The following is a 27,842-nucleotide window of genomic DNA, read 5'->3' as shown; positions in this document are numbered from 1 at the left end:
GCATCTGTCAGCCACACCATGATCTCCCTTCTAATTATCTCTGAAAACTCCCAGCTGCTCCGCATCACGGGAGGAAATACAGGAACAGTCGTCGTGTCACGTGTTACACATTCACATGTTGGTAAAACGTCGATGTTTACATGAAATGTCGTCGTCTTTCACAAGCTTGTAGTCTGCAGCGGTGACCGCGGGGAGACTTGTCTGTCCGTGGCGCCTGCTGGGCCGATCTCACATGCTGGATGTCTCGTGTAATGATTTGTAACTGGTCCCTGGGACTGTCCTTTCTCCCCGGTGAACCAGAAGCATTCACACATGTTTAAAATAGGGCAATTTCGCTCAGTGGCCCGGCCTCTGTGATATATGGGGCCCCTGGGGATTCGTTTTATGGCTCTCTGGACGCTTTGTGTGTTGACAGGGGTTCAACGGTTACAGTCGGAGAGGAAGAATAGATTTGTTTTGTAGGCTCTCAGCACAGTCCCCAGGTTCTCTTTATCCCCCTGAGGTAGGTCCAAAATGTCAGCGTCCATCATCAGGAATGAATAAATCGGAAAAATTACGCCGCATTATATAACTGTCGTCTGGGATGTTTTTAGATATATGTGCGGCGTGTTTTTATTTTGTCTGATCCGCAAAGCAGAAGTGATCACGAGCTGTATTTGTCCAAAAATATCTTCTCTCTTTGTTTTGATCAAATTTTGTTAAAGTAAAAATGATTTAACTTCAATGGCAGGAAGACCATATTGCACCACTTGACAACAGTTATGAAAACCATTTTTCTTTCTTCAAAGACGTTGACAAGTTGACTGCAGTGTTTTCGAAGAATTTGTGGATACAAGCTGTTGCACGTAGCAAATCTTCCTTTGAATACAGCTCCCCAGCTCCTTGCTATACACACACACACACACACACACACACACACACACACACACACACACACACAAAGAAAAGACTCGAGTGTTTTATGCTCCTGAACCAGTGATAACACCTGCTGCCTCTGGGTTTGTGCTGGCGGTTAGTACTTTTGACCTCAGTGGATGTTTACAGGGTGTTTTTGTAGGTGTATCTCTCACCTGGAGTGAAAAAAAAAAAACAAGATGTTGAAGCTCTAAACTACAAGCACACGGTTCACAGTGCACACCTGATTTTTTTTTTTTTTTCTGTGGAGCCTTTCATCATTCTCACAGGTATTTACGCCCTTGACATTTGCACAAAGTATTTCCCGTATGATTAAGTTTCAAAGATGTCAGTGGGGAGATAATGAGGAAATGAGCTGTGAGCAGCTCAACATTGAGAGCAGTTTTCTCTCTCTGAGCTGAGGCCGTTATCGACTCTGTTGCAGTGACAGGACTGAGCCCATCGCGGTGAACGACAGCTGTTTAGTTACTATATGCAGACTTTAGCCTCTGACAATGAATATCCAAATAAGCGGCCGGGCAGCAGAGAGATAAGAAGTCACTTGTTTTATTTGATAAAACAGGAAACTTTTGTTACTGGATAGTGCTATAAATAGCCTGTCATGTCTTGGCTCTGAAAGGATGAGAAAAGAAAAGCTGAACAAAGTGAACTCTGAGATGATGAGCGTAAAAAGTCCACCAGAGTCTATTTTTGGACTGTGGCCTTTAAGTAGTTTGTTGCTGTGAAACAATAACTCAGAAAGTGACGTAAACCGTAACACACTTTAACACAACTTCAGATGTATTTCAACAAACATTTACTCCATGTATCAAGTTGAGAGTTGAAATTGAGTTCAGTGTGTCGTATTTCCGTATTAAAGTGGATACTTGGTATTGTTCTGTCATTTTGAGAAGTTGAAACATAAGTGGCAGTATTTTATTATTAAACAGGTACCAGACACTGTTTTGTCAATTTGAAATGTCATAAAAGAATAATGTGGCAGTCTAACAATAAGTTGAAGAAAGTAGCAGTCAAAGAGGTTGATACTTTGGTATTTCGGTGAGGTAATGAGATTACATTCTTAGTAAGTGAATTATCAGTTTGTCACTGTGCATTATCTTATGTTTAACAGGGAGTAAACCACAGTCTGTATATTACTGCTTATGCTCTTTGTCTGTGAATCATGCAGTTATGTGGTGAGGCAATACTTGGAAAATGTCATACCTCATTTTCTTGTGATGTAGACTGTTGAACAAATGGACTAACAACCCCTTGCGCCAAAGAGATGCTTAAGTCCCTGGAGTTTTATGGAAATCAATCAGAGGCAAATAAACTGTGCATGACATAGTGACCACTTATGAAGGCAGCTACCCCTGTTGGCTGCTCACTATAATTTTAATCATGCGGGATGCGCCACATGTGAGTAATGTGTCTAAAATTGTGTGGAAAAACTCCACAGGGTACCGTTAAAGTTTATTCAAAATGCACTGGTTCGATACTGGGCGTGATAGAGGGACAAACCAGCAGAACCAACCTCTGGTTATAGAGGGGGACAAAGGAGCTACAACTTGACAAAATATATTTCATGTTGAAAAAATGGGGCTGTCAACTGAGGGGTGAACCAGTTTGCCATCCAAGCTGCTATTGTCTATTCGTCTGTCTGGTAAGTGATCCAGCAAAGAGATTTCTGTGATGTCCATCTGTCTGGATCAACACCCTGCCAAATGGAAAAGGTCTGGATAAGAGATTTGAAGGTGTGCTTTTTCTCTTCTGTCTCCTTCAACACCAAATCCCAGTTTGAGTTTCAGTGCTTTAGATTTTTAAGAGTTTTTTTTTTTTTTTTTTCTTGGTGACAAATGCTTCAAGCTGCCGTTCAGACTGTTTTCCAGGTGTTTTAGACTCAGAAGAAACACTTACCAGATGTGTACAATCTACTTTGGCCGCTGTTTCAATGGTCTCCATGCCTAATCTACGATGTCCCAATACAAACAGTTTTTACACTGTCTTCACCTTTTCAAGACCTCATCATATTGAGGAAGATTTGAAGATGAAATCGAAGATTCTGTGTCTTTCAATTTGTACAAAATCACAACACTGGAATATAAAATTTGGTTAATATCCACTTACGATGAAATGAGGAAGCTGTGTTTTCTCTCTTCATCACCAAAATGACATTAAGATGCTTTTGATGCTCGTTTGCTTTACCCAAACACAGATTCTTAAGTTGTAAGGTACCATGACAAGGCTGTGGTACAGTTTTCACAATCTTTGGCTTTATGTTGGAATACTAAGGTGTGGCTCTGTTTATAGAGGAAAATGGCACACAGGAAACGGCACGCCGCAGTCTGCAGGATCAGAAATGTTGTGGGTTTTCGGCCAAGTCACACACTGAATTACACCAATAAAAAAGATAAATATATCACATTTTGCCAGTTTGGGACAAGATTGTACTTTTGAAATGAAAACGAAACAGAAGAAATAAAGAAACAGAAGTGTATAGTCGGAGTCAGAGAAATGTAGAAACTCTATGGTTTTGGCCCTTTCTATATTGACTCCCTCAGGAAAGAGTCATTTCCTGAGATCCACTAAAATCATCCAGCGGATGTTGATGTTTTGCTTTCCAGCTGAGTGTTGTTAATGTCATGGCATTCTTGAGATATACACAGCTGATCTGTTAGATTTGGTTTGGCTTTGTCTGTCTGTCGCTGTGTGACTCTGACTCCCATTGTCATAGCTATGGTGGATCTTAGGAGTTAGCGTGGCTGGCTCAAATGGCTTTATTAGAACAAACTGTTTGTGCTCTGCAGCCTCCCAAAGTCCTTCACCCCCCCCTTCTGTTTCCTCCTATGGGATGTCCCTCTCACCTCCTGGCTCTTCTCTCATTAAACCAAAAGAGCTGGTCACGCAGGGCTTCAGTTTGACCAGCGATGTCCCATATTTGGAGAAGATTCATCATATGCCCTTGCTCCTGCTTTGACCCTGGTCTGCTCACAGGACAGGCCCAGCTAAAGTGCAGGATTGAAAGCAGTCTTTCTTATCTCTTTATTTATGAAAGCTCCTTCCTGCTGTAATCTGTCATGCTTTGTGAGATCTTCTGCTTATGATCACTGATGGAAGATACCACTATACGTACCCTACCAACAAGGTGTAGGCAGCTCCCTTGCTCTGTTGGTTTACCATGATTAGGTATGATGACTCTGAAGCTGTAAAGATCCTACCCTATTGTTTCTGCATTGATTTCCTTAATTGAGGGAATGAATAACATGCTGAAACAAAAATTGAACATAAAAAGAACATAAAGTGATATGCCCACTAGTAAATGTTGCCAAAGTGAATGAATGCTCAAAGTAATGTTCAGACTTTGTACAGTTCATCAATAATGCATCACAATAGATCTGAATAGTGTGACAGCTTTCTGCGTTTGTTGTATGATAGGAAACCTTTTCGAGGGGCCAGCTCCCAAATGTGGGGCACGATTGTCCTGGCCAGGCTGTGACTGACCTGATATCCCTCTCTGTGACCTGATCTGCAGCTCTGAAGAGAAGCACATTGAGAGAAGACAAAGTGTGAGAAGCCAGACAACCGAAAGGGGCCAAAATGTCTCACAGAGGCAGCAGAATGAAGCCCAGGAGGAATTTTATGACTGTAGGTTATTTAGGGTTGTTTTTGGTGGAGGGATGTGCAACAAAGCAGCAAAGATTAGAAATAACTTTGAGGCTCTGCACAGAACTGAAAGGCCAATATTTTACACTTCAGATCAGAGCATCGACCATGTGTGCAAAATCAAGTGTGTTCTGATTAATCCGTCAGCATGTGGCGTCCACTGGACTAATGCAAGTCTCTGTACTATGAGCATGAGTTGGTAACATGCACAACATGTGTGAGTTCAGATCTGTCTTCAGTGCATCATTATAGAACTATAGAAAGTTTTTGAAGCCTATACCCCCCTCTGACCCACATGCATTCCTCCATGTGTCTGTTCTTTATGCCTGCTACCTCAAGTGTAAAAGGGGACACTGTTTTCCCAGGTCTGCTCTGGGCCTTTGTCCTACCATCCAGTTATTAGGAAAGGTTAAGCTTTCCTACACGTTTAGCCACACTCACAGAAGGCATGCTGCCACATGTACAGTAATCTTTCTTTCTCCCTGCCTGCGTGTATATTTCCCCATCCAATAAAAGCTCAGTGTGCAACACAATGAGTTTCAACCTTGAATCTGGTTCGTTTCTTTGTTAATTTCTCAGCAGAGTGGTGACTGAAACTCCCTCTTCTTAGAAAATCCGGTCCCATACCTTGCAGGGCTCTCATGTATCCTGATTATATTTCCATTTTTCAGTGGGTGTGGTGTGTGCACCGCCCCACTGTAAGCATGCATCATTTTCCTCAGGTGTTGAGAAATGATTTATCGGCTTCCACCTGATTCAGATTGGAGTTTTTCCACAAAGCAAGGCAATGAAGAGATTTGAAAAATATCTTTGAACTCTCTGACCCCATCGGTGCTTCTCACTTGTTTATTTGTGTCTGTCTCGATGTCTGTACTCGTCCAGCTTCCTCAGTGGCAGCTGGTAATCCACTTCAGCTCCGCTGCAGGGAGTGTCCCATGTGTCCTTATAAGGGCAAACTCACTCGTGGGCTTGACACAAGTGAGTTTAAAGCACTGATCCAATCTGCTGCCTGGCTGCACTCTAACCTCAGCTTGCTCTGGAAATTATTACTGTAGCCCTCATTTCAGGCACAAACACACAGGACCCCCCCCCCACCACCACGCTCACTCATGCCCATGCACGTGGACGCACATGCACCAGCACACATTTCTTGCAGAAAGTATACATACCCTACTCCTACTAGGTGTTAGGGAATTTACTTAGTCCGTCATAGTCCACAAAGCAGAAAGCATTAATTGCAAAAACAGCAAATGAGACGAGCACATGCACACACCCACTGGGAGTCAAAAGGTCGGGACTCGGCCTGAAGGGTCGTTGTGCTCCCAGGGTGTGTGTGGGAGAGGTGAGGGTAAGATGTCTTCTACACACCGGGCTGTAACATTTGACCTGACGGCACACAACATAATGGAGAGAGACACATATCAGCGGTCCTAGTATGTAAACTAACATGTTTTACCATTCAGCCCAGTGTACAGACATGTTTAAACTGAGAGACAGAGCTTGGACATTATAAGTGGTTCATTTCCATTAATCCATTAATACAAGTTTTAGCTACAAATGCTCAGAAGAGCCTGAGACTGTAGCTGTTCTGTGTGGCGATAAGTGTTCCTATGAATAATGCTCTAATGAAAGGAGCAGGACAGAGGGGTGTAATTACGACAAATCAGAGCTTGTACAAAATTTGCTTTCTATTTGCACAGCGCTTTAGCTGAGTGGTCTGTCTCTTTTCACTTCCACAGGTTTAACATAATCCTGTTTCAGCGCTGCACCCACAGGTAGTTGTTAGAGCGTGTGTGTTTAGCTCAGCCATAGGCGGCAGACCCACTAAAGAGTAGCTCAGTATATTTTGACTACCTGAAGAACCTTGACTTCCAGCCACATGTGACCACTTCTGAGACTGTTTCCATCAGAATCCTATTTTAAATCTGTTTCTCTCATGCGCAGCAGATGAGTTCAGAGAGTGTTGCTGTCCTCAGGAGTGTGTCACCAGCTGGTCGGGATTAATGGTAAACCATGAGCGCTCTCTAATTGGCCTTGATTGATTGAGCTCCTTCAGTCGAAAGTCTTTGGACAGGTTTGAGGTTTTGCTGCTGCCGCTGGGCAGGAAGTGAGTCAAAGCCAGTGATGGTACAGTACAAGCCATAGCAAGCTAGCTTGTGAAACATTACAAAAAAATTTAGCTTTTCCCCACAGTATAATTCCTGCCAAATAAGGTAATCATTTTCTGGTTAATTCCAGTGACTAAGTGCATTTTAATAAATGAAAACTGTTTCTGCAGGATTGCCTTTTCTCTCATCACCCTGTCAGTCATATCCACCTCCCCCATCCTGTGTCCTAACATTGTATCTCAGTGGCTGAGTCAGGTGATTCGGCAGAAAAGCCAACAGGTGTGACGGTGGCGAGTCTTCAGACCAGACTGTAACATGACTGTCCCTCTGCCGTCATTACAGGTGCTGACAGCTCGGTGACGTCTCAGTGGCTGCATCTTTCCTGAAAACATAAGTGTGTGTGTGTGTGTGTCCTATTTGTTATGTGTGATTTCTGAGTCATATGTCTGTTAGCAGTAAAAGCAACACTGCATGAAAAGCTTTCTGTCTGGGTATAACGGCTGCTCTCTGGGTCACAGTGTTGTTGTTATTTGGAGCCACAGTGACAGTTGGTTACCCAGATGTCTGTGGGCTGGTTTGAAAAATGCCTTTGGTATTTGTCAGTGGTGCAAGGTGCTGTCACTGAGTAACTAGATTGATTTTTTTTTTTTTCTTCCCCTGACTCCTCACTGTAAAAGCCACTGTCATGTGGTAGTTTAGTCAAATGGACTGTGTCCAGACGAGTGAGTGTTTTCGTCTCTGGCTCTTTAACGGTTATTCTGTTTTTTCTGGCAGATGCCCAACTTTAAGGTGTGGTTTATTTGCTCGGGTTACGCCCACTCATTACTTTCCTGTGAAGTTATTGGTCATTTATTTTATTTTTTTTTCTTCCCCTTTTTAAATACGTAAAGGAAAAGTCGGTTACAGCCACTGGCCTTGTGCCAGCTGGATTGGCCGGTTGTATTTAGTGTTTTAATACTGCAACCAATCCAAACTGACATGACAGGCAGCCGTCTGTGCACTGATTGGTCCATTTAAAAAAAAAAAACAAACAAACAAAAAAAAAAAACAGCTGCTGCTGCTGCCTGAAGTTGTGTTGTTAGAGTAGGTAAAAGTCAAAGTGCTGATGTGCATGTGTAGGGGACTGTTTTTCATCTCTTATCATCACTTCCCACCAGTGTGCTTGTATTTAAAAAGATTACTGTAACTGCTTTGGAGCGTTCTGCCGTCTCTGAGTTTGGGAGCTGTTCATTGCCTTTTTTTCTTTTGTGATTTTGTGTTTGTATGTTTAAACTGATATGTGCAGTACACAGGCCAGAAGCGCAGCCTGTTGCTGAACAGGCTAAACAGAAGTTATTGTTTTTAAGTAGAGGCCCAGGCCCGAGGCTGTTCTCTGTTCTATCTCCATAATGAATAAATAAATCAGTCAGTCCTAAAACTTGGCATCGTACTGGCTGTATAATCACATCATGACACACGTGTGTGTGTGTGTGTGTGTGTGTGTCTGTGTGTGTGTGTGTGTGTGTGTGTGTGTGTGTGTGTGTGTGTGTGTGTGTGTGTGAGAAAGAGACACTGGCCAGTGATAGAAATGTGCAAGTGTGTTCTCATTTCCTCTTTCCTCTCATTATTTTCCCGCTTCACACTGTTGCTCCGGGCTGTCGTATCATCTCACTGCTGGGTTGGGCCCAAACCCAGTTCCTGATTTCACTACCATCTCTTTTCCCTGTGAGTCAGCAGGAATGTGAGGAATGACCTGTGTGAAGCCTGGCCCTTTCCCACCCAGTTCGCATCTGCCCATTTTTAGGCATACACGAGTCTAGCTTCTCTTTCATTTTTCTCTTTTTCACTTTGTCATCCTATCTCTCTGTTAACCGCTTTACTCTCCCTTATTATACTTCTCCTCCTCTCTCATATCCTTTCTTCCTGCCTTTTCTGAGCACTTTTTTCTCTTACTCATTCTTTTCAGTCGGCTCAGCACTTTAAATTTCCACAAATTACAGTATATAGGAGCGCCCCTCCGAGCCAGTGCAGCTTGGGCTGCATATTTTGTCAAACCACAGTGAGACCTCAAAACCACTGGGTTGAGAAGGGAGTTGATGTGCCCCCCCCTCTTTCCACCCCCCACCCCCCACCCCCTCCTCTGGGCCCAGCAGCGGGGGCCCATCACATCAACTCCCTTTTCAACCCTTCAGGGTGTAAGGCTTAGCTTAACAAGCACATCCAGCTCCCCTTTAGTAGAAGGCAGTTGGCATACAAAGGTTTGTGTCTGAACCCTGCAGGTTTTAACTGGTGCAGCAGGGAACCTTAAAGTGTGTGTTTGAGTGTGAGGTTTATAAGAAGAGCCTGCCAGCGGAGCTGCTCATCTCTGCGTGTGTTGACAGGTTCCCGCTGTCGACCAAAAGAGAGATCTGTCTCCCACCTGACAGGAGAGGGCTCCCTCTACCCTCCTATGCTCACGGCAGTCGCTAACATGAAAGCATCCAACTCGCTGAGGTGGAGTGTCTGTCTGTCGGCAGGCGTGCTGTACACACACGCTCGCACACCTTAATTACTCCTCCTTGGCTTGAAAAAATATACCCTTTAAACTAATAGTCACTCAGAGCGATGAAATGACTTGGTGAGTGTTTTAAGTGAGCCACTTCAATATCTGAGTCTCTGCGGCCTCCTGCAGCCCAGCTACTGTTCAGCCGTGATGAAATACAGCCAGAGAAGAAGACACCTGGGTGATAACTTGAGCCGAGCACACTTCTTTCTTTCAGCCGAGCACCAGCTGTTGGCCTGCCTGTTTCTCATCCTCCGTACGTTGCTCAGGTGGTCCTGTCTTTTCACATTAGTGAAGTCAGATCACTTGTCATCACCAGTCTATAAGCCGTCCATTGGCCCTGCTGACCCTCTAACTCCCTACCACACATTTAAACGTAAGCCAGGGATGTTTGGTCCAGCTATGTCTGGATGTTATACACACCTGAATGCTACTCACTGTCAGCTGTGACTCTGATTAGGCTGGAATAATTAAAAATCACAAATGGAGTTCCCTTGCAGGTGGATTCCTGAACTTTACAGGACACTGTGTCTTTCTGTCTGACAGCTGTGTGTTTGTGAGGGCAGACTGGCTGAAACTCAGCTCCTTCTTGTAAACAAGTGCCTTATTGTCCTTGTTTGCCAGGGTTAATTACAGAGGGGAAGAGATGGCGACTGAAAAGAAGTCAGCGCTACGACTTGTGTTTTGACCCGAGAGCCCTGCAGTTCTGCTCATTGGCTGCCCTGTACTTACGCTGAGAACAAGCCTGTGACCCTTTAGAAGCTGATTTTTATGTAACTCTGCCGCCATTTCCTCACCTTGCCTCTGTGGTGTATTCATTCACGGATGCAAACATAAGAGGGACAAGTGACTAATCTTTGCAAGCCAAATGTTTGACTTTCTGTGTGGCGTCCTGCTGCGTTAGCACACTTTTAACACTTGTACTCACCTTCACGTCGCTGTTTGTGTTTGTCTTTTTGTGTCGTGCATGCAGCTGGATGGAACCGTGGATCTGGACGAGAGACGCCTCATCCGTTCAGCCATCCGGGAGTTGAGGAGGAGGGAGATTGAGGACATGGAGGCCGCTCTGGCCAGCAAGAGATTTCGACCCACACGCCTCAAGCAGCAGGAGGACAAGGAGAACCAGCACAGGTGAGAGACCACACACACACACACACACACACACACACACACACACACACACACACACACACACACACACACACACACACACACACACACACACACACACACACACCTGTCTAAATGACAAACTGCACAGGGCTAGGTGAACTGGAGATGTTGAGAAAACAGTCACAAACCCAGATGCAGCATTCCTCAACTCTTGTGGGAAAAGCCTGGAAAAGTCAAGTTAGGGAATCATGGGGGACAGAAAACTGCAACCACAATAAATTTTCCATTTTCCATCTTGTGCGCACGTTTCACAGTAAATACTCTCACTTTTAGAATCAGAAAGAAGACTCACTTCTCAAAGTTTGTCCTCGTGTCATGTTATCTTTCAGCCTTGAAGTCGTGAGGGTGAAGTCGTTTTTCTCAATTCATTTATTAATGTTTTTTCAGTTCAGTAATGCACAGTTCCCAACACCTTCATTCAGCAGAGGAATGCAGACAGAGTGAGGACTCAGCTCTCATGGCTCCTTTGCCATTTTGTCAATTAACATGTTTTTGCTGGCGAATGAAATGAGAAACAGGACAAACAGGCTTTAAATTAGCATCATTGTGTTTCTGTAAGCATTGTGGTTATTGGTATTTTTAGAACGGGATATACACCCTAATGCAAACTATAATGTTACTTCAATTAAAAATGTTGTTAAGATATCTTTAATGATGATTGATGCAGCTTGATGTGATCAAAGCAGGCTGTTTCTGATGAACCAGAGTTAACAACTGAACTTTTTTTTCCTGAATTCCCTGAATCTACCCAATCATGCCAAATTTAAACTGTAAAGCCCAAACTTAGCAGGTTTAGCTTATGAGATTAGAGAAGCCTGATTGGCTGACAGTGGCATCTTGCCAGTTCTCATTCAAGAAATGCTTGTTTAACAGTTAAAATTAATTTGCAAAACATCATAAAGACTCTTTTGCTCTCCCTGGACATTGCATATTCAGCAGGTATGGGAATTTAAACCTTTGATGGTCTTTAGTTTCTTCTCTGTGGGCATGAGATACTGAGCTCTACAGAACAGGATGACCCGAGTCCTTTAACAGGTGTTAATTTAAGACTTAAAGACTGGCAGTCGTTCAAGGCTATGGCACAATCCCAGCGTCTGGTCTGGAGCACAGTAAAGATTTAACAGTACTGGATGTGAAGAGGATATCCAACCTTCCGCTGTCATTCTCTTTCTCTGTCACTGAATCCTATTAAGACCAGTGGCCGGACCTAATCATTTCCATTCACTGCTGCGCTCAGATGACTTGGGTTACAATAACAAAAGAGGTACCTCAGTGGAGCTGCTAGAGAAAGCATACCTGCTGTAGCAAATGCATGCACGTGAGCACATATTAAGACACATGCACACACATGCACACACACATGCACACACAAACCCATCTGAAAGTTGCATTATCCCGTGCCTCTCCTATCCCATGGAGGAATGTGAAATATTCCACTCTAGCATGCCACACATCCTTTAATACCAACGAATGGAGGAACACGAGGATAATGAGAGAACTGCGGGAGCGTATGAGTAATAGAAACCAACATAAAAAGCAGGCAGTGAAATGGAGAAATGTGAGACTGAAAAAAAGTGGAAGATGAGAGCAGCTTTTTTTTTTTTTTTCAGTCGCAGTGTGTCACTGCTGTCAGATCTGTGATGCCACTGTATCACTTTTTCCATGCTCGATTTGGGAGTGTATCCTCTGATGGTTTTTTCTCCTGGCTAAGAAACCTTTGAATTGTCTCCTGCTGCCTTCACAAGTGCGGAGAGGCCTCGGGTTAGAGAAGCAGACGATTTGCATTCTGATATTTTAAGATACTATGATTTCCAGCTTGTCATTTTCTGCATGAGCACAGGTTGATGCTCACTCATAATGAACACCATTATAACCACCTCACCATCTCTTTTTCTCTCAGATCAGAATCCGGCGATAACTTGGACGTCCTGTCACGAAAACTGCAATCAATCCAGGATATCGATGAGCTCACGAAAATGGTGAGTATCAATGGACAAAAATCATGAAATATGGTGACACTGCATGCTTGTCCTATGTGAACTGGAATAATCTGCAGAAAGATCCAAGATTAGATAAACTTATGTCCATCGAAAACTTTAAGGGCATCATAAAGAATGTGGACACGTACTACATGTTTCTCTTAAGAGGCTGTCGAGCTTAAATAGCTGTAATGTTGTATCTGACTTCCTGGTAAAATAAAGGAAATAATAATTTTCTACGTGTTTGCTCGAAGCTCCGCGCCGCCAGCGAGTATGAGGAGAGGAAAATGATCAGAGCAGCCATCCGACAAATCCGAGAAGAACAGCAGCAAGGTGAGTCCAGGTGTTTGATAACATGGAGTCAAACTGTGTCTGTATGTCTCTTTACTATGATACCACTTTACTGGCTAAGATGAAAGTTAAATAGATGCATCTGTTCACCGATTAGAGGAAAATGCAAAAACTCGCATGTGTTTTCTGGCACTTTAAGCACTTAATCTGATTTGCCAGAAGATAGTTCTGTAAAAACAAAGTCAGAATGTCCGATTTTGAAAAGGCCATAATTAGGTTCTGGTTGACAGAAAACCCGTGACACATTCATCAGTCCTTACAAAGGGCATAAATAGGTCGCCATAAGCCAAAGTTAAGCTCGATATTCAATATCCTCGGCTCAATATTCTCAATACAGTGTCATATTGTGGACACCACTGCTCCAATCTTGATTAAACTTGGGGATTTGATATGTTTTGGCACCAAACTCTGGCAGTTAAAAAGGAAACTTTTAAGACACTTGGGGGAGAAATACGCATTGTTAATGAGTGTGAATGCATATTTCATGTGGGACAGATAGCAGGCTCTCTGTGGTTTGCATAGTTTCTGTGGTAGATCTACCTATGATACTGGATCAGATACTGGATTCCTTTCATTCCTTAGTGCTGTCTGGTCTGTGTGAGGCCCCTGTCACTCTGAAACACTGATGCATGGACCGGGTGGTGTATACAGACAAAATTTGATCAACTTCCACCCTGACCAGCCTTTGTAAGGGCCATATCCGACACCTCAGATCATCTTGTCATTTCACAAATGACCATGATGATGCTAGAAGTCTGGCATCAGATGTGACAAGAATTTAAGAGAGAGGTGTTTGTGTTTGTCACCTGTTTCATCCTGATTATTGTCTAAGTGCTGCTGCTGTATGTGTGTCTTTTAGCGACTGTGGAGAGGGTAAAAGCCCCTGGGCGCCGCCCGGATCCTGAGTGTGTGGATCCCCAGAGCAGCATGGGAACTGGAGTGAGTACAGCAGAGTTAATAGTGTGATTTTCGTTATATATGTTGGGATCAATGATTAAAGATTGAGTAAGCGATTCTAATCCAATTCACTTTTTGTTGAATTCAGTGAATATCTCCTCACAGCCCGCTAGCTGGCTGCTCTGTGTGTGTGTGCTGAAAAAAAAATCTGGTGTTCTTACACAGCCCTGGCTCTGTAAATGGGGAATAAATAAAGTGGCTCAGACTGAGTAACACAACACTATTCCATCCAATCAGCAACAGGGGGTGTTCGTGCTCATGCACAGGACAAGGGGAAAGAAGAAGAGATGAGGGGAAATGGGAGGAAAGAGGGCAATGGGAGCTAGAGACGGTATATCTGGCACATGCTAACAGATAATGCCTATTTAAGGATTACCAGGGGGAAGGAGAAGGAGCTCTCTAACCTTTCGTCGCCACCAGACTGTGTGCAGTTGTGAATGGGATTGATTGGGACCGCAGACGAGAGAACAGTGGCGACGTTAAGGCGAGTGCATGCAGGAATGTCTGCTGGCGGCCTTGTTATCCTGGCTACAAACCTACACTCCTCTCCTCTGTCACTGTAGTTTTGTAAAAACAATCAAAACAACAAACTCCTGTTTATTTGTTTAACTGTTGAGTTCAAATGTCATCAGTCTTTTTAAATATCACAGTGTGAAGCTGATACAGTCTGCACATCACCATTACAACTGATGATCTGTTGTGCACTCCTGTCAGCTTCCATTTGCAAGAATGAACTGTGCAAAGACCAATTTGCGGGTGCTGAGTTTGTTTACATGGCAACAGTGACCTCTGAGGTTTCTCTGCTGCCACAATGAAGTATGCAGCAAACAACAACAAGCATTGTGACTTGAGTCACACACACTGTGTCATGAATGTGGCTGCACCACACACACACACACACACACACACACACACAGACACACACACAGACACACACACAGACACAAAACACATGTCTAGGCTGCCATGGAGAAAGGAATGTGTTTTGTTTTTTATATCCTCATTCAGGTTTGGCCAAGAATGACAAGATAGATAAAACTTACTTTGAGCCTAGTGTTTAGTGAAGGTAGTAAATTGTTTTTTCGACACATCTATCTTCACAGGTCTTTACATTTTGACACATCCACAGAACCAAAGTTAAGCATTTACTGAGTGTATATGAGAGAGACAAGAGATTGAAAGTATTTTACAATTGATTTAACACTTTAATTGCATTTTGTTGGCTGACATCACATCTCTTTAGTCACTCTCTAAAACCCCAGACTCCAGCCTCCTCTCAGACGTCTCTCACAGCGGACCGGCCCTCTAGTGGAGGACAGAGGACTGTGTTTTCAGAGTTAAACTAAACTTTAGTCTTTTTCAGTGTAAGTGTAACAGATCGAATTATATGGTTGTTGCAGTGAACGCGTGTAAAGACATAAGGCTGAACTGTTTGTGAGAGCCTGCCAGATGTTATCTTATCTGCTGTGTTTGATCACTTTTCTTTTTATTTTCTTTTATATGATTGGTCTGTTTCCAGTAGACGAGATCTCTATGGAGGAAAAACAAAGTTAATTCTTACTGTATCCGGTCACCATTGTTGTAACTAAGGCTTTTGAGTGATAAAACTGAAGGAACATCTACAGTGCTGTATCTGCGATTTGAAGGAATATACAGTCACATTATCAGTAGGTCATGCTCTGGTGAATCATGTCTGTTGCAGCCTGCGCTTGGCTTGCGTGCATTCCTTTGTGTGTGTGTGTGTGTGTGTGTGTGTGTGTGTGTGTATTCTCCTCAGTTAGGAAGCGATGATAGGATGTTGGCGTCACAGGATGCTCTAGCATTCAAGCCTTTTTACCTCACTTCCTGTAAGACAGCTGAGTGGTACGGCGGTGGGTTTGTTAGCCACAGGTGGTGTGATGGAAGAGGAGGGGGGTTGAAGATCTGGGTGGTGATGAGGCGGGGGGGGACAGACGGACAGACGGACAGGCAGCCCACCAGCTGTGCCTCAGCAGTCTAGTCTGTGCTGGAATGGGGACGTGGCCAAAAACAACATCAACCAGCAGCAGCAGCAGGGCTCCTTCCACTCAACATCACAGCAGCGGATCTCTTTGAGCTGAGTGCGATTGTCCCATGGCAGATGGAGGTCCTAGATAGGCTTCCACAGCAGCCAAACACACACACACATACATACACACAACATGCAATATGTGGAAGCAGCTTGAAACAAACACCAGTTGAAGAACTTGTGTGACAAAAACTTAAGGGGGAATATATATTGAGCGTATGCATGTTTAATTAGTGGACTAATGTAGCTGTTCATCTGTAATTTTACCAGAATCCAGCTCCCATTAGAAGTTAATGGCTGTTTTTAATGGGCATGGTTTACATGCAAGGATAGCTGAGCTACAGTAAAAGTTTCCTTTTGCTCATTTGGGTGAAACCATACCGTAACAGCTTATAAAAAAACTTTAATTATACGTATGTAGCAAAAAAAAGAAAAAGAAAAAAAAAGCCAGTAGGAAAAGGGACCTTTATTCATTATTGTAGGATAAAACTGTGCAAAATATCTAATCATTTAAATGAGGTTTTGTTATAGTTAAATATCTCTTTGTCTCAAGTAAAACAGCAGTTACAGAAATGAAAAAACCAGGTCAAAACAATAGCAGGAGTATGTGAGTTAATGTGTCAACCAGGCAACCCTTTAACCTGTAAGGAAAGAGTGTGTGTGTGCGTGCGTGTGCGTGGTGGGGGTCAGATCCCTGTGGAGACAGAATGGGAGGGAGGGGAAGTCAAGGGAGTGGCTTGTTGGTATTATATGTGTGTGTGTGTGGTGTTGGTGGTGTATATGTTTGTGTGTGTGTGTGTGTGTGTGTGTGAGTATGTATGATGTGGCTGAGGGAGTAGAGCAGCAGAACAGTGGACGTCCTGACTCCAAGAGGGTTACTGCAGAGAGGGAGAGAGAGAGGCAGTCAGTCTGGTGAGGAGAAGGTAAATGTCACTCTGATTTTCCTGCTGTCGTGTGTCACAGACCGACGCTCCTCTTTGACTTTCTTCATCTTTTTTTCTTTTTTTTTTTTTCTTCCACTGAAAGACCCATTTAAACGTCTTTCCACCTCTGTCTGCGTTTGTTTCTGTCTGACTGAAGAATGGGACGTGACTGCTTCTCTGTTTACCTTTCAGGTTTGTGTATATATATATGTATATATATATGTATGTAGTTAATTAACTTTTTGTTAATTTTAACTGACAGGTCATATCTTAGGATATAGATGACACCTTAATGATGCATGAGATGAAAATGGGTCGGATAGAGAAAAATAATACAATGAAGGAATTTAAAGAAAATTGAGATAAACCTTGAATGTTTAATGCGTGTATTTTAAACTTTAAATATTAAGTAATTTAACCCTGTGAGGTGTCTCTTTGAGGCTACAGGTTTGGGTGCCATCTAGGTGTGTTGGGAGAGCACAGGTAGGCTGTTGGGTGGGAGGGTGTTGCAGATCCAGACAGAGTTTTGTTTGTTCTGTGATCTCATCATCAACTTGTTGCAAGAAGAGACCTGAGTAGATTAACTGTCTAAGACTGGGCCTTGCCTCTGCAATGGAGAAGGTAAATTGGGCTTTGGAGATGACTTGAGAAAGTCTGCTGAAGGGAAGAAGAAAAAAAAAGAAAGTACAGTGGATCCATTTTGGGAAAAAAAAGACCAGTAAGTGAGCGAGCTGAGAGTGGCACGGGATGATTTGCAGTTAGTCAAAATGAGAATGAGGCTCAGCGCTGACTTCTGTGGGTTTACTCACTCGAGACTTGAGCGCGTGTGATACAGAGATGATTGCTACTTCATCCCAGCTACTGTATTTCAATTATTGGAGGTGAGCCGAGCGTGTGGTTCCTCAGAGCTGCAGTAATGGAAAATGAGCCGCCAGGTTTCTTCTTCTTCTCCTCTTCTACGTGGAGGCATGGAAGACCCTCAAATGGTCTGACCTCATCCGTGGAGTGATGGATTTAACTTTCATGGAAAACTGTAGCGCTGAAACCCAGTCTGTTAATCCGCAGCTGATCTCAGCTGTCTGAACCGGTTGGTGAAGAAGGTGTGTGCCTCGGCGCTGGCTCGGCCTCTGCCTCGCTGTTGTTGTTGAGGGTTCAGAGGAGTCCAGATGGCCCGGGCCTCTCGCTGTGGTCATGAGAGGGGACAGTTGTTTTTGTGTTTACGAGGTTGAGATTTTGCAATTATAGTCTGACACAAACAAGCCCCCGAGGGCCAGATGGGACAAATGGTTTGGGTGAGCGTTGGAGTGGGACGGTGTCGGTGTTGGTTCCACTCTGTCAGGTCCTGAATGTTGGGCCCAGAGGAAAGCCGCTAATGACAGCATGGTGGCTGGCAGCAGGTCCCAATCTCTCGTCTGCGTCTCCAGTTCCACTTTATCTTCCCTTTTTTTTTTTCTTTTTTTTTTTTCTCCCCCCTTTGCCTCACTGTCTGTGAGAAATATGTTCCCTGTGGTTTAGTGGGAGCTGTGAAATGATGGCTGTCTGTCTGACTTCTGGTAGTAGCAGGAGAGGGAGAGGAGCGGCGGGTGAGGAAAGGCTCGTTCTCTCTAATTGTGTTTATGGCTCAAACACAATTATCTTCCCGTGACTCTTTGATTGAGTGACTCCACTCAGAAGGAGAGCGTCCTTTGTGTGTGACCATTATTACACTGTAGTACCCTCAGTCCTTTGTGCTGATGCAGAGGACTGTTTGTGTCATCACCAGACACTGTAATAACTCATTAAAGGAGCATTCCACTAAATTTCTGCTTTCCACTGCAGTGCCCCGGACTTGTTGCCCCAGAAACATTTACCGTGGTCTTGAAAAGCCGAAAAGACTCTTTTATGCCCCAGAATCTGTGCTGCCATTTTTTTCTCTGTGTGGGGATAAGTGTGTGTAAAAAGTGACATCCTTTATAATGATCAGTTTAGTATTTCAATTCTCTATCTTCCTTATGAGGAAAGGTTTTTATTTCATTCATAGACATAGATTGATTTCTCCTGGACAACTTTAGCAATAAAACTTCACTTATTTTACAAAGTAAATCCAATCATCTGTCTTTGTTTACAACCCGAGCAGTGCCACTCCTGATTTCCTTTTTGTGCTGCCGTCTCCTGCAACAGTGTCTGATTACATTTTCTCCTCAGTGATTGAGCCGCTCTGCCCTGTAATCTGCTCAAGGTGGGGAAGGTCACAGTCAACAGAGCAGAAAGCCTCGACTCCTTTCTCACCTCTGCCTCTCGGTTGTGTTTAAATTCGAACGCTTTGTGTTTGTTCACCGCATTAACTGGCGGTCCCTCTCTGTCAGCTCTGATCACACACTGCATTGATTAAAAGCCTTTAAAACACAAAAGGTGTGATTTATAAGATTTTCACACTGCTGTTGACAGCTATGCCAGCCTCTTGTCTAGGGTAACATTGTTTACACACGGCAAACTGATTTTGGCGTGTGATTGTGTAGTTGGGTGTGTGTGCTTTTTTTTTTTTTTTTCTTGCTTGAAAGATTGTGAGAGTTTGTTTTCAGAAGTAATGGTAGGCTGCAAATCTGGTCTATTATATTTTCAGTATTTAAGGTCATGTCCTGTATGTTTTTTCAAGATCCACCCAAACTTCTTTTGGATTCTATTCTTAACCCAGATGCCTCTTGTAAAACACCTTTAAGGAGATTATGTGCTGTGATACGGTTGCAGAATGATGCATGACATCTGAAGCTCTACAAGAGCTTTTTGCCCTTTAATAGTAAAGTTTTCAAGCCCTCTATGTGGATTAAGAATATGTGGAGGAGTGATTTAAAGAGTGTGTGCACACGTGCTCAGAGGAGCCTTATTTGCGCAGCTGATTCTCCTGTGGAGTAGCTCAAGGTCAGGCACCAGAGGCCCAACAGTAGTACCGGCATCTTCATCTCTCCCTCTCCGTCCTCCCCTCTGCACCTCTCCCGTTTCCTCTCCATATGCCAAAATACTGCTGCCTCTCCTCTGAGATCTACCTCCTGCTGAGACTTTCCTCTATCAGTGCAGAAAAGCACCAGGGGTGCTGCAGAAAAGCTGCAGTTTCTACTGTGTTAGTCTGCAGGAAATCTTGAAAGAGTAGAAGCTACACAAGTCAAGTCAGGCTGTAAAGCTGTATTATGTGTTAGCTCTCAGGGCGTCTCTCTCAGACATATACAATGGAAAATAAAACAGAACTTTACTTTTTCAGCTGGCCAAGCATGTAGCTCATCGTGTTCTGGGGCATTTGACCTCGACCTCGAACAAAAGACTGTTGTGATCACCGGCTGACCTCAAACAGATGATCGTAGAGCTGATGTTTTCACTCTGGTTTCGATCAGAGGAATGGGGCTTTTGGAGCTGTATTGAAGTGCACTAAGCATGTTTTTTTTGTTTGTTTTTTTTCCCCCCACAGGAGACAGAGCGGGAGAGTCATAGTGAACGAGAGCGTGTCAGATCTCAGATCCGGGAGTTACACGGCCAGCAGACACAACAAAGCAGAGAGTTGCAGAGAATAGGTGAGAAACCCTCATTCAGCACCAAACTGTATGGGACTGCTCTTCACATTGATGGACAGTCGATTGGCTGCGTTAATATATTTTGAAAGCATGGTATACATACAGTAATTGCCCTCATATTTAGATCATGTTTGGACACGCCACTCTTTTGGGATCGTTGAAATACAAAAGCTTGTATATACATGTCAACATCCACATGTCAGGGTAAGCACTAAAGCTTTGTAGCCAACACTGACCACCTCTGTTGTGTGTACCTGTGACTGCATACATCCGTCTTTATGCAATTTCCTCTTCATTGCCTGTTAAAATAGTCAGCCAAAGGAGCCATTCTCCAGAGGTGGCGGTCAGGAGGTCGTATTAGTTCAGGCTCTTTAAGCTCCTTCATCTAACTTTATTAACTGTTTGGAGTCACTCGCTGCCATAGGCTTAATGACTTTGACGTCTTAAGTGTGAAGTAATTTCATTAACCACTCTGTTAGCCCAACCATTAATAAAGTAGTATGAATGCAAGCCTTCAGGAGGGAATGAATGCGCTTCGTTCACTTGAATCCTTGAAACTTTGCAGCCACACTTGCAGAGCCGACGATGAATAGCTTGTAAAGTGACAAACAAGCATTGTTGACGAGTAATAAATGTATCCCTACCTATAGCTTGTCCAGTTTAAACACCTCAGGGAAAAGTATTAATTGGATAATTCACTTCATAAAGGACATCTCGGGCTGAAGATGAAAGCGTTTTTCATCTTATATTGAAGCTCAGGCCTGAGGCCGACGGCCACAATAATCTCATTCTGTGTGGCCTGGTTTGCCTTGGACTTGACTCCCAGTGTCCTTCTCATGGACCTGGAGGATGGTGGTGGGGTTATGGGAACAGAGGGAAACCCAAAAGCCACACCTCTGCTAAATAAAGCTGATACCAGAAGAGAACTCTGGTTCGCTTGACGTGGCGGAGAAACTTCCCAGTGTTACTGATTTATCCCTGCCTTACAATTTAAACCAGGGTGAAGTAGGGGTGAAAAAAAAAAAGAAAAAAAAAGACCACCGTAGAAAAGCAAAGGAGGACACCAATCAACAAAGGCTAGGACGTTTGTGGCTGGGACAGGGCAGAATAGCCAAGGTGGGCCTGTGGTTCTTGAGTGAAAGTAGCAGGAAATAAAAGATTGCCCTTGGACGATCAGGGGCTTGTTGTTTTTGGTCTTTGAACGCTGCTCAAACACATACCTCTACCTCTCAGACAAAAAAAGGCTTATATTTACATTCTTTACCTCAATGACCATGTGTTCAGCTGTACTGCATTTTAGTGCAAACTGTAACTGGTAAGGCTGTGATTTAGGAAATGAAATGTTTGCGGAGACTCTCAGTGGAATGTGCTGTGTGCCTCAAGTTCCCAAAAGAGAGGAACTCAAGCTCAAGTCTGAGCATAGTACTAATTCCAATTTCACACGAAAACCTTGTGAATGACATGTATGACTGAACACAACAGCGTTTTGTATATGTATCAGGTCATTGCCATTCACAAAAGACTGTGGTCTGCGACTGTAGCACCATTCAAGTCACGGATAAACCATACAAGTGCATGAGACCCTTTATAATCCCAGTGTAAATTCTAAAAACAAATAGCTCAACCACTTTCAATTAATGTCATTAGATAAAGACTGAAAGAAACAACAACAATATCTCAAGTTCCCCCGGGATGAATTACAGTGGCTTTGGACAGCTCAAATGAAGCTTCCCAGAGATGCTAGCATGGCTGTGCACTGCCAGTCTTTTTAACAGCGCAGTGCATATATTTTCTTTATATGGTAACATGATGAAAAGATACTGCAGCAACTTGTATAAGAAGAGTGGGCTTCATGGTTAATAGGGCTAGAAGTCACTCAGGCTCTGCTATTTATAGTAACATTAAATTTACTATGGAAAACCGTGCTCTTCCTGTTTTGCAAAAATCTGATTTGTGACAAACGCTCAAACTTGTGTTGACCCGTTCACAGCGAGGACAAACATTAGCTTTCTTTGGGTCATTGCTCGAGTGTGAAAGAAGTATAAAGAAAACCCTTGGTTGTCCTTTGTTTGTGGGCTATATATTGACTGGCAGCTTAGTGCACAACTAGTGCAGCTTTTGTAGCTATTTTAAAGCAAAAAGCAAGCCTGTCATTATCCAGGAGCAGTGGGGGTTTTCCCAGAAATCGCTACACAATAGATACGACCGTTTTCTTCAATGGCAAAAATATGAACAATAACATGAGAGTTGGTAGAAGGAGCAGTGTTTTGGCTCTCACTTCACTAATTGAGTTTGGGTTGAGTGCATGATTAGATGTAAACACTGCAGTCCAGTGGACCATTCATAGTGTCACATGTGAGAATGTGTGGTAGCCATTTATTGTCCCAATTGTGTGTCATAATAACGTTTTCTGTTCAGACTGTATTACATAATCATCTGGTCTGTTTAGTCAACAACTTGCTGCCATTTATAAATTGACTCTATGTACAATCAAGCATCTTTGTTTTTGAGGTGTTACACAATAAGGAGTAAAAAAAAAAGATCAGCTGCTTTAAATGAGGCTGTGAAAGCTCCACCCTTAATCCTGTCTAGTTCAAAGCTGAGGGAGATTGCTGCGGCTGCCGGTCAGACTGGAGTCTCCCTTTGATTTGGTTTGTAAATGACAGCCATGCATACTTGGTGAACCCTATTTGGTTGCAGAGTTGGTGCAAACACAGGTCAGCAGGCGTGTTTTCATGCCTTGGTGTCTACATGTGATGTAGGAATCGGATACACTCTCAGTTTTCGCTGTTTTCGTTATCTGCGGTCCATACACAACCTCAGATATTCCGTTCACTAGAAGCACCACGGGTGTTGGAGGTAGAGAGTGTCGCAGTGGGAGGATGTGGGCACCGCTGTGTTGTTTGGAGTGTGGTTTCCTGAGGAGAGAAGGAGCAGTGAAGGAGCTTGGACAGAGGGGAGGGGAAGTACTTGTCCTGGTCTCTATTTCACCCCCACTTCCTCCTCGACTCCTTGTACTTGCTCACCACCTACGGTTGTACCACATGCTCCCATTCTCCACTCATGACCCTTCCTTCTCCTTTACGCACATCCACCAACGCAATCTCACAAATCTTGCTCAGGAACTGAGGCCAGTCTGAAGGAAATGCCTACATCCCCTCACGTCTCCACGTGCCTCCTCTCTGATCCCGAGTGATATTTTCTAGCCCGGCCTCTAATGGGGCCCCAGTGCCGCGGAAGTATTTCATTTCCATCATTTCAGTCTCTAACGTCACCACCTCCCGCTTTCTTTGCTCACATACAGTAACACCCTGTTCACTTTAGATTACTGTTAATGTAGGAGGAAGAATAGACATAACATAAAAATCAGTTTTTATAAAATCAGAAAAGCCACAAGGCACAGATAGGTATTTATCATCTTTGCTTTGTGTTTTCTTTTGCAGGCTCCAACTCAGGCATGGTGTTGGTTCTCGATCACCTGGTGAAGGACGATGGCTCTGGGCCTCTGCTGATCCAGCCTCAGAGAGAGGCTGTGACCACAGAGCCTGACCTGGTCCTGTCACACCGTCAAAGGTCAGACTCCTCAGCTTCAGACCGCAGTGTGAGCTCGGTGCTTTCCAAGTCCAATCTTGATTCTGTGGCCTCGGAGAAGACTCTGGGCTCAGCCTACAGAGCCCGGCTAGACTCTGGTGCCTCAGACAGGAGCCAGAGTTCCTCCCAGCGGGGTCGGCTAGGCTCTGGGGCATCAGAGCGAAGCGTCAGCTCCCAGTCCTATATCAGACAGAGACTGGGCTCAGATGTCTCCGACTCTGGCGTCAGACCCCGTTTGGGCTCTGGGGCTTCAGATAGTGTCGGTCTTTTGTCAAGGAAACGGACTGACTCGGTGACATCTGACCAGAGCGTGAGTATGTCCTCTGAGGAGAGGGGTCCAGGGGAGGAAGTGGAGATAGCAACGAGTGGTTCAACTTACAGCACAGATTCAGAAACCGAGAGCAGAAGCCAAGGTCCAGCCAGCCTCCAGGCTCAGGCTAACCAGGATCACATCGTTGACCAGGAGCAGCCTGATGGAGCCATTTTATCTCGCAGTGATCCTACAGATGTTCAGCTCAGTGGCAGCACCAAGGGAAAAACTGACTTCCAGAAACAAAAGGTAGAGTATACAGGCCTTATGTATATCTAATGTATGTATGTCGAATAAATGTGTGCTGTCTTTGAGTCTGGAACGTACAGGCAGGTGACAAATTAAAGGAAAACACTGAATAAAAGAGGAGAGACAAAATGCAGCTTCCATTCAGGGCAGGAGGGATCACTGAAAATGTCGTTTGCTGGAGCAAGTGCACTGCTACCATCAGTTTGCAGGATAGAGACATAATTAGCCCCTCAACTGCAGCACATTAAACAGCATGTTTAACGAACCTGCAAATGTCACTTTGGCCTTGTAAGACACATTAACAAAACGCTGTCTGCCCATGAGATGTAGCTACAACAGAAGTTTATTTACCTTGTCTCTTGTTCCCTGCTGCTGTCAGTCAAACACAGACACGCCCCTTTTTTTCTTTGTGTTAATGATAAAAAGCAACTTACAATTTTCTTTTAAAAACAGCGCTGAAATCACTTTTTGACGATGAAAAGGAGGACTAATTTTGATTTCAGATTCTGGACAAATCTGTTGACGAGGGAATGTCTTTTGGTAGAATGGTGTTTGTCCCTCCAACAGAGTTACAGAGACATATAGAGTCCATGCTAAAGGGGATTGTAGCTGCTGTAGAGGCTTATTAAGACACTTCATGTTGCTTTTTCTTGTCACCCATCTGTATCTTAGGACAGGTGAATGGCAAGAACAATACAAAGTATTTATCACAGCTGCACCACTAGAGTGGGGTGTTGAGCTACAGAGCCACAGTCACATGCAGCAACAGGCCAAGCTCCGTCTTTGTTTCTTTCCATGTCATTATCCCCCGACAAGTAATCCCGTCACTCCATTCTTCAGTGACACCCAGGTCACATCGGCATCCATAAACACACCGTGCTGAGCTCCTGTTTGGAGCTGTTTAACTTTTGTTACTTGGATACACACACTATGCACCTGAGTGTCTCTGCTTCACCTCAGCGGCATGTCAGCCTCACCTGCTGTCGGAGAGGAACACACAGCGTTACGGGCCAGAGCTTCTGTCTCTCTTCATCCCACAGTGCTGAGGACACACAAACACACAGAGCTGCTGTTTCTGCACTGCTCACTGTTCAGCAACATTTCCAATCTTGGGGGCTCAGGTCACTATGACGCCATCGTGTCGCTCCTCTTAATGTGTTTACCCAAGGCTTCTTTTATTGTTCCCTGCAATGTACACCGATGCTCAGTCTCCTGACAGTAGTGTAAACACTCTGGGGCCCATCATGTCCCCCGTTGCCAAAAAAAGAACAGAGGCCCACTGCTTCACTCTATACACAAATGTTACATAATGAAAACACCACTGGTTGATTCTGTATTTAGAATTGTGTAGGTCTGTGTGTGTGTGTGTGTGTGTGTATGGGTCTGTGTAGTTGTCACCACGGCTATCCATCCAGACTCTTGCTCCTCATGAATGTTCAGTACAGCAGCTCTGTGGTTGTCAATCCAGGCAAACAGTGCATGTTAACCCTTAATCTCCTCCACTTCCTCGACTAATTTTTCTGCCATGTGTCTTTGTTTTTTCCCTCTGTAGATAACAGTTAACAGGGATCTTCCCTTCACCCGTGACAAAGCAAAGGACTCTGGTAAGAAACTGGTCCAACTCATTTAGTCCTGAACTTATTAATCAGCATCATTTTTGATAGTATTTTAAGATCAAGGAAAACTTCCAAACATTTATCTTCTTCCAGCCTCTCAAAAGGGAGAATTTTGCTGAACTCTGTTTTTAAATCATTTTTAATTGAATATGTTGTAGAACAATTTTTAATATTCTGGAAAATTGCAATGGGTGTTTGTCACTATTTATTTGACATCTTACAGACTAAATGATTCATTGATTAAATGTAACGCATGTGACAGTATCACACCAGATGGTTCATAGTTCATACACTGTAGAACTCCAGTACATGGAGACAGTCACAGCCATTAGTGTGACTGTGTAAGGCTGGGAAGAGAGCATGTTGTAATATACACCATTTCTCTCTTTCTAGCAGACAGTGCTCTTTGCTGTGTCCACTGTACTATAAACTGTAGTCTCCCCCTCCCCGAGCAGCACATCTTTTTTTTTTTTTTTCCTTTGTAAGGATGACCTCAGTGAATATCTTCTCCTCTAATCACTAGTGTTTTTTCCATTGCAGGGCCAGTGCCAAATCATGAGCTTTATACACAGTATCTGACGGTATTAAGGATCAGAGGATGAAAAAGTATCCATGAGTGGAAGAAACATGTCCTGAAATGTCTAAAAGATTGCACCCGAAAGACAGTGAAACAGGGGAAGTTTAGTCAAGCAAAATAAAGGGGCAGGAACAAAACCTAGAGAGAGGGCTTTTGAGGTAGAGGAGGAGATAATATAAGGAGATGGGAGAAGCGAAATAGGCTCTGTGTCTCTCGTGCATTGAGCTCTTGTGTTTTTCTGTGATTTCCACTCCATTTCTGCATTATGTCTTCGCAGCACCTGAGAAGAAAAATGCTGTGTCGGAACAATTCAACTGCACCAACTCTGTGCGTGACAGAATGCGCAAGTTCACAGAGCCCAGCCCGAGCCCAAATGTCACAGCTTTGAAGAAAGCTCCTCTGAGGAATGGGACAACCCCCGGCAGCAGTGGCCACACAAATTTCTCCAGAGCTACTGAGCTGTTTACACACACAGCAGCATCACTCACAACATCTGGAGACTCCACATCTCACACCTCTGCCGCATCTCAGAGTCAGGCCACACCTCAGCCAAGAGGTGGGGCTAACAAACCTCTGTCATCAACTAGCCAATCGCAGAACTCCAAGGGCAGGACGAGACAACCAGCTGAAAAAGATGTGCACGCCTTCAGTAACTCAAAGGAAGACAGGACCCCAGGGAGAGCAGCTGCACAGCAGGTCACCCAGGGAGAGGCAGACCCGGACATGAAGACTTTCCTCACCATTGAGATCAAGGATGGGCGAGCCACGACCTCCTCTACATCCTCATCTAGGGGCAACATCGTCCCCATCACGACCATCACCCCACGCATCACCCCTAATGCTCTGGGGCAAAGAGCAGGTAGGAGTATCAACCTTATAGCAACAGGAAGTGCTTATACTGTAGCTCACTCAGTGCTCAAATAACTGGTTTAACATTGTGCAATTTTTTGCAGCTTTGTTGTTTTATTGGTTTGGAAGCACAACTGAACACTATCTAAACTAAATTTTAATGCACTGGGGTTTTAGGTTAAATTTAATTGCATTGACAATTTTAAGCCTCCTATGGAGCTGGTACAGTATGAAAAGCTATCATTCACTGTGTTTCAGGAGGTTTGGATGATCCTAATTTAGCCACTGTATGTCTGTCCTTGCTAATATCAACCCGTAGAGCATGATGGAATCCCAGTCGCTGTGGGAGGCGACCGGGGCCAAGGAGTCGGTCAGAAGTGGGATGATGACAAGGGGTTTGTCAGACCAAGCAAAGCACATGGATGAGTGGGGATAGATGTTGGGGCTGAATACAAAACAGCATGGTTGATCTGAAGGGCATTTGTTATAAAG

General features: G+C 44.0%; 1 protein-coding gene across 2 annotated transcripts in view; it reads left to right on the top strand.

Annotated features, from left to right (window-relative positions):
• The window catches only part of smtn (smoothelin), a 47,643-nt gene that overhangs the window by 3,526 nt on the left and 16,275 nt on the right, over positions 1 to 27,842 (top strand). For both annotated transcript variants that reach the window (XM_022757744.1, XM_022757743.1), the window contains exons 2-9: positions 10,160 to 10,317; positions 12,260 to 12,338; positions 12,593 to 12,671; positions 13,549 to 13,628; positions 20,056 to 20,158; positions 23,602 to 24,308; positions 25,861 to 25,912; positions 26,779 to 27,360. In XM_022757744.1, the coding sequence (XP_022613465.1) occupies positions 10,160 to 10,317; positions 12,260 to 12,338; positions 12,593 to 12,671; positions 13,549 to 13,628; positions 20,056 to 20,158; positions 23,602 to 24,308; positions 25,861 to 25,912; positions 26,779 to 27,360 (1,840 nt within the window). The remainder of the gene's footprint in view (positions 1 to 10,159; positions 10,318 to 12,259; positions 12,339 to 12,592; positions 12,672 to 13,548; positions 13,629 to 20,055; positions 20,159 to 23,601; positions 24,309 to 25,860; positions 25,913 to 26,778; positions 27,361 to 27,842) is intronic.

Source organism: Seriola dumerili, unplaced genomic scaffold (assembly GCF_002260705.1).
Source record: "Seriola dumerili isolate Sdu_G_001 unplaced genomic scaffold, Sdu_1.0 BDQW01000290.1, whole genome shotgun sequence".
NCBI classification, from domain to species: domain Eukaryota; kingdom Metazoa; phylum Chordata; class Actinopteri; order Carangiformes; family Carangidae; genus Seriola; species Seriola dumerili.
The sequence above is the reverse complement of the archived record's forward strand: the minus strand, read 5'-3'. Positions and strand labels throughout refer to the sequence as shown.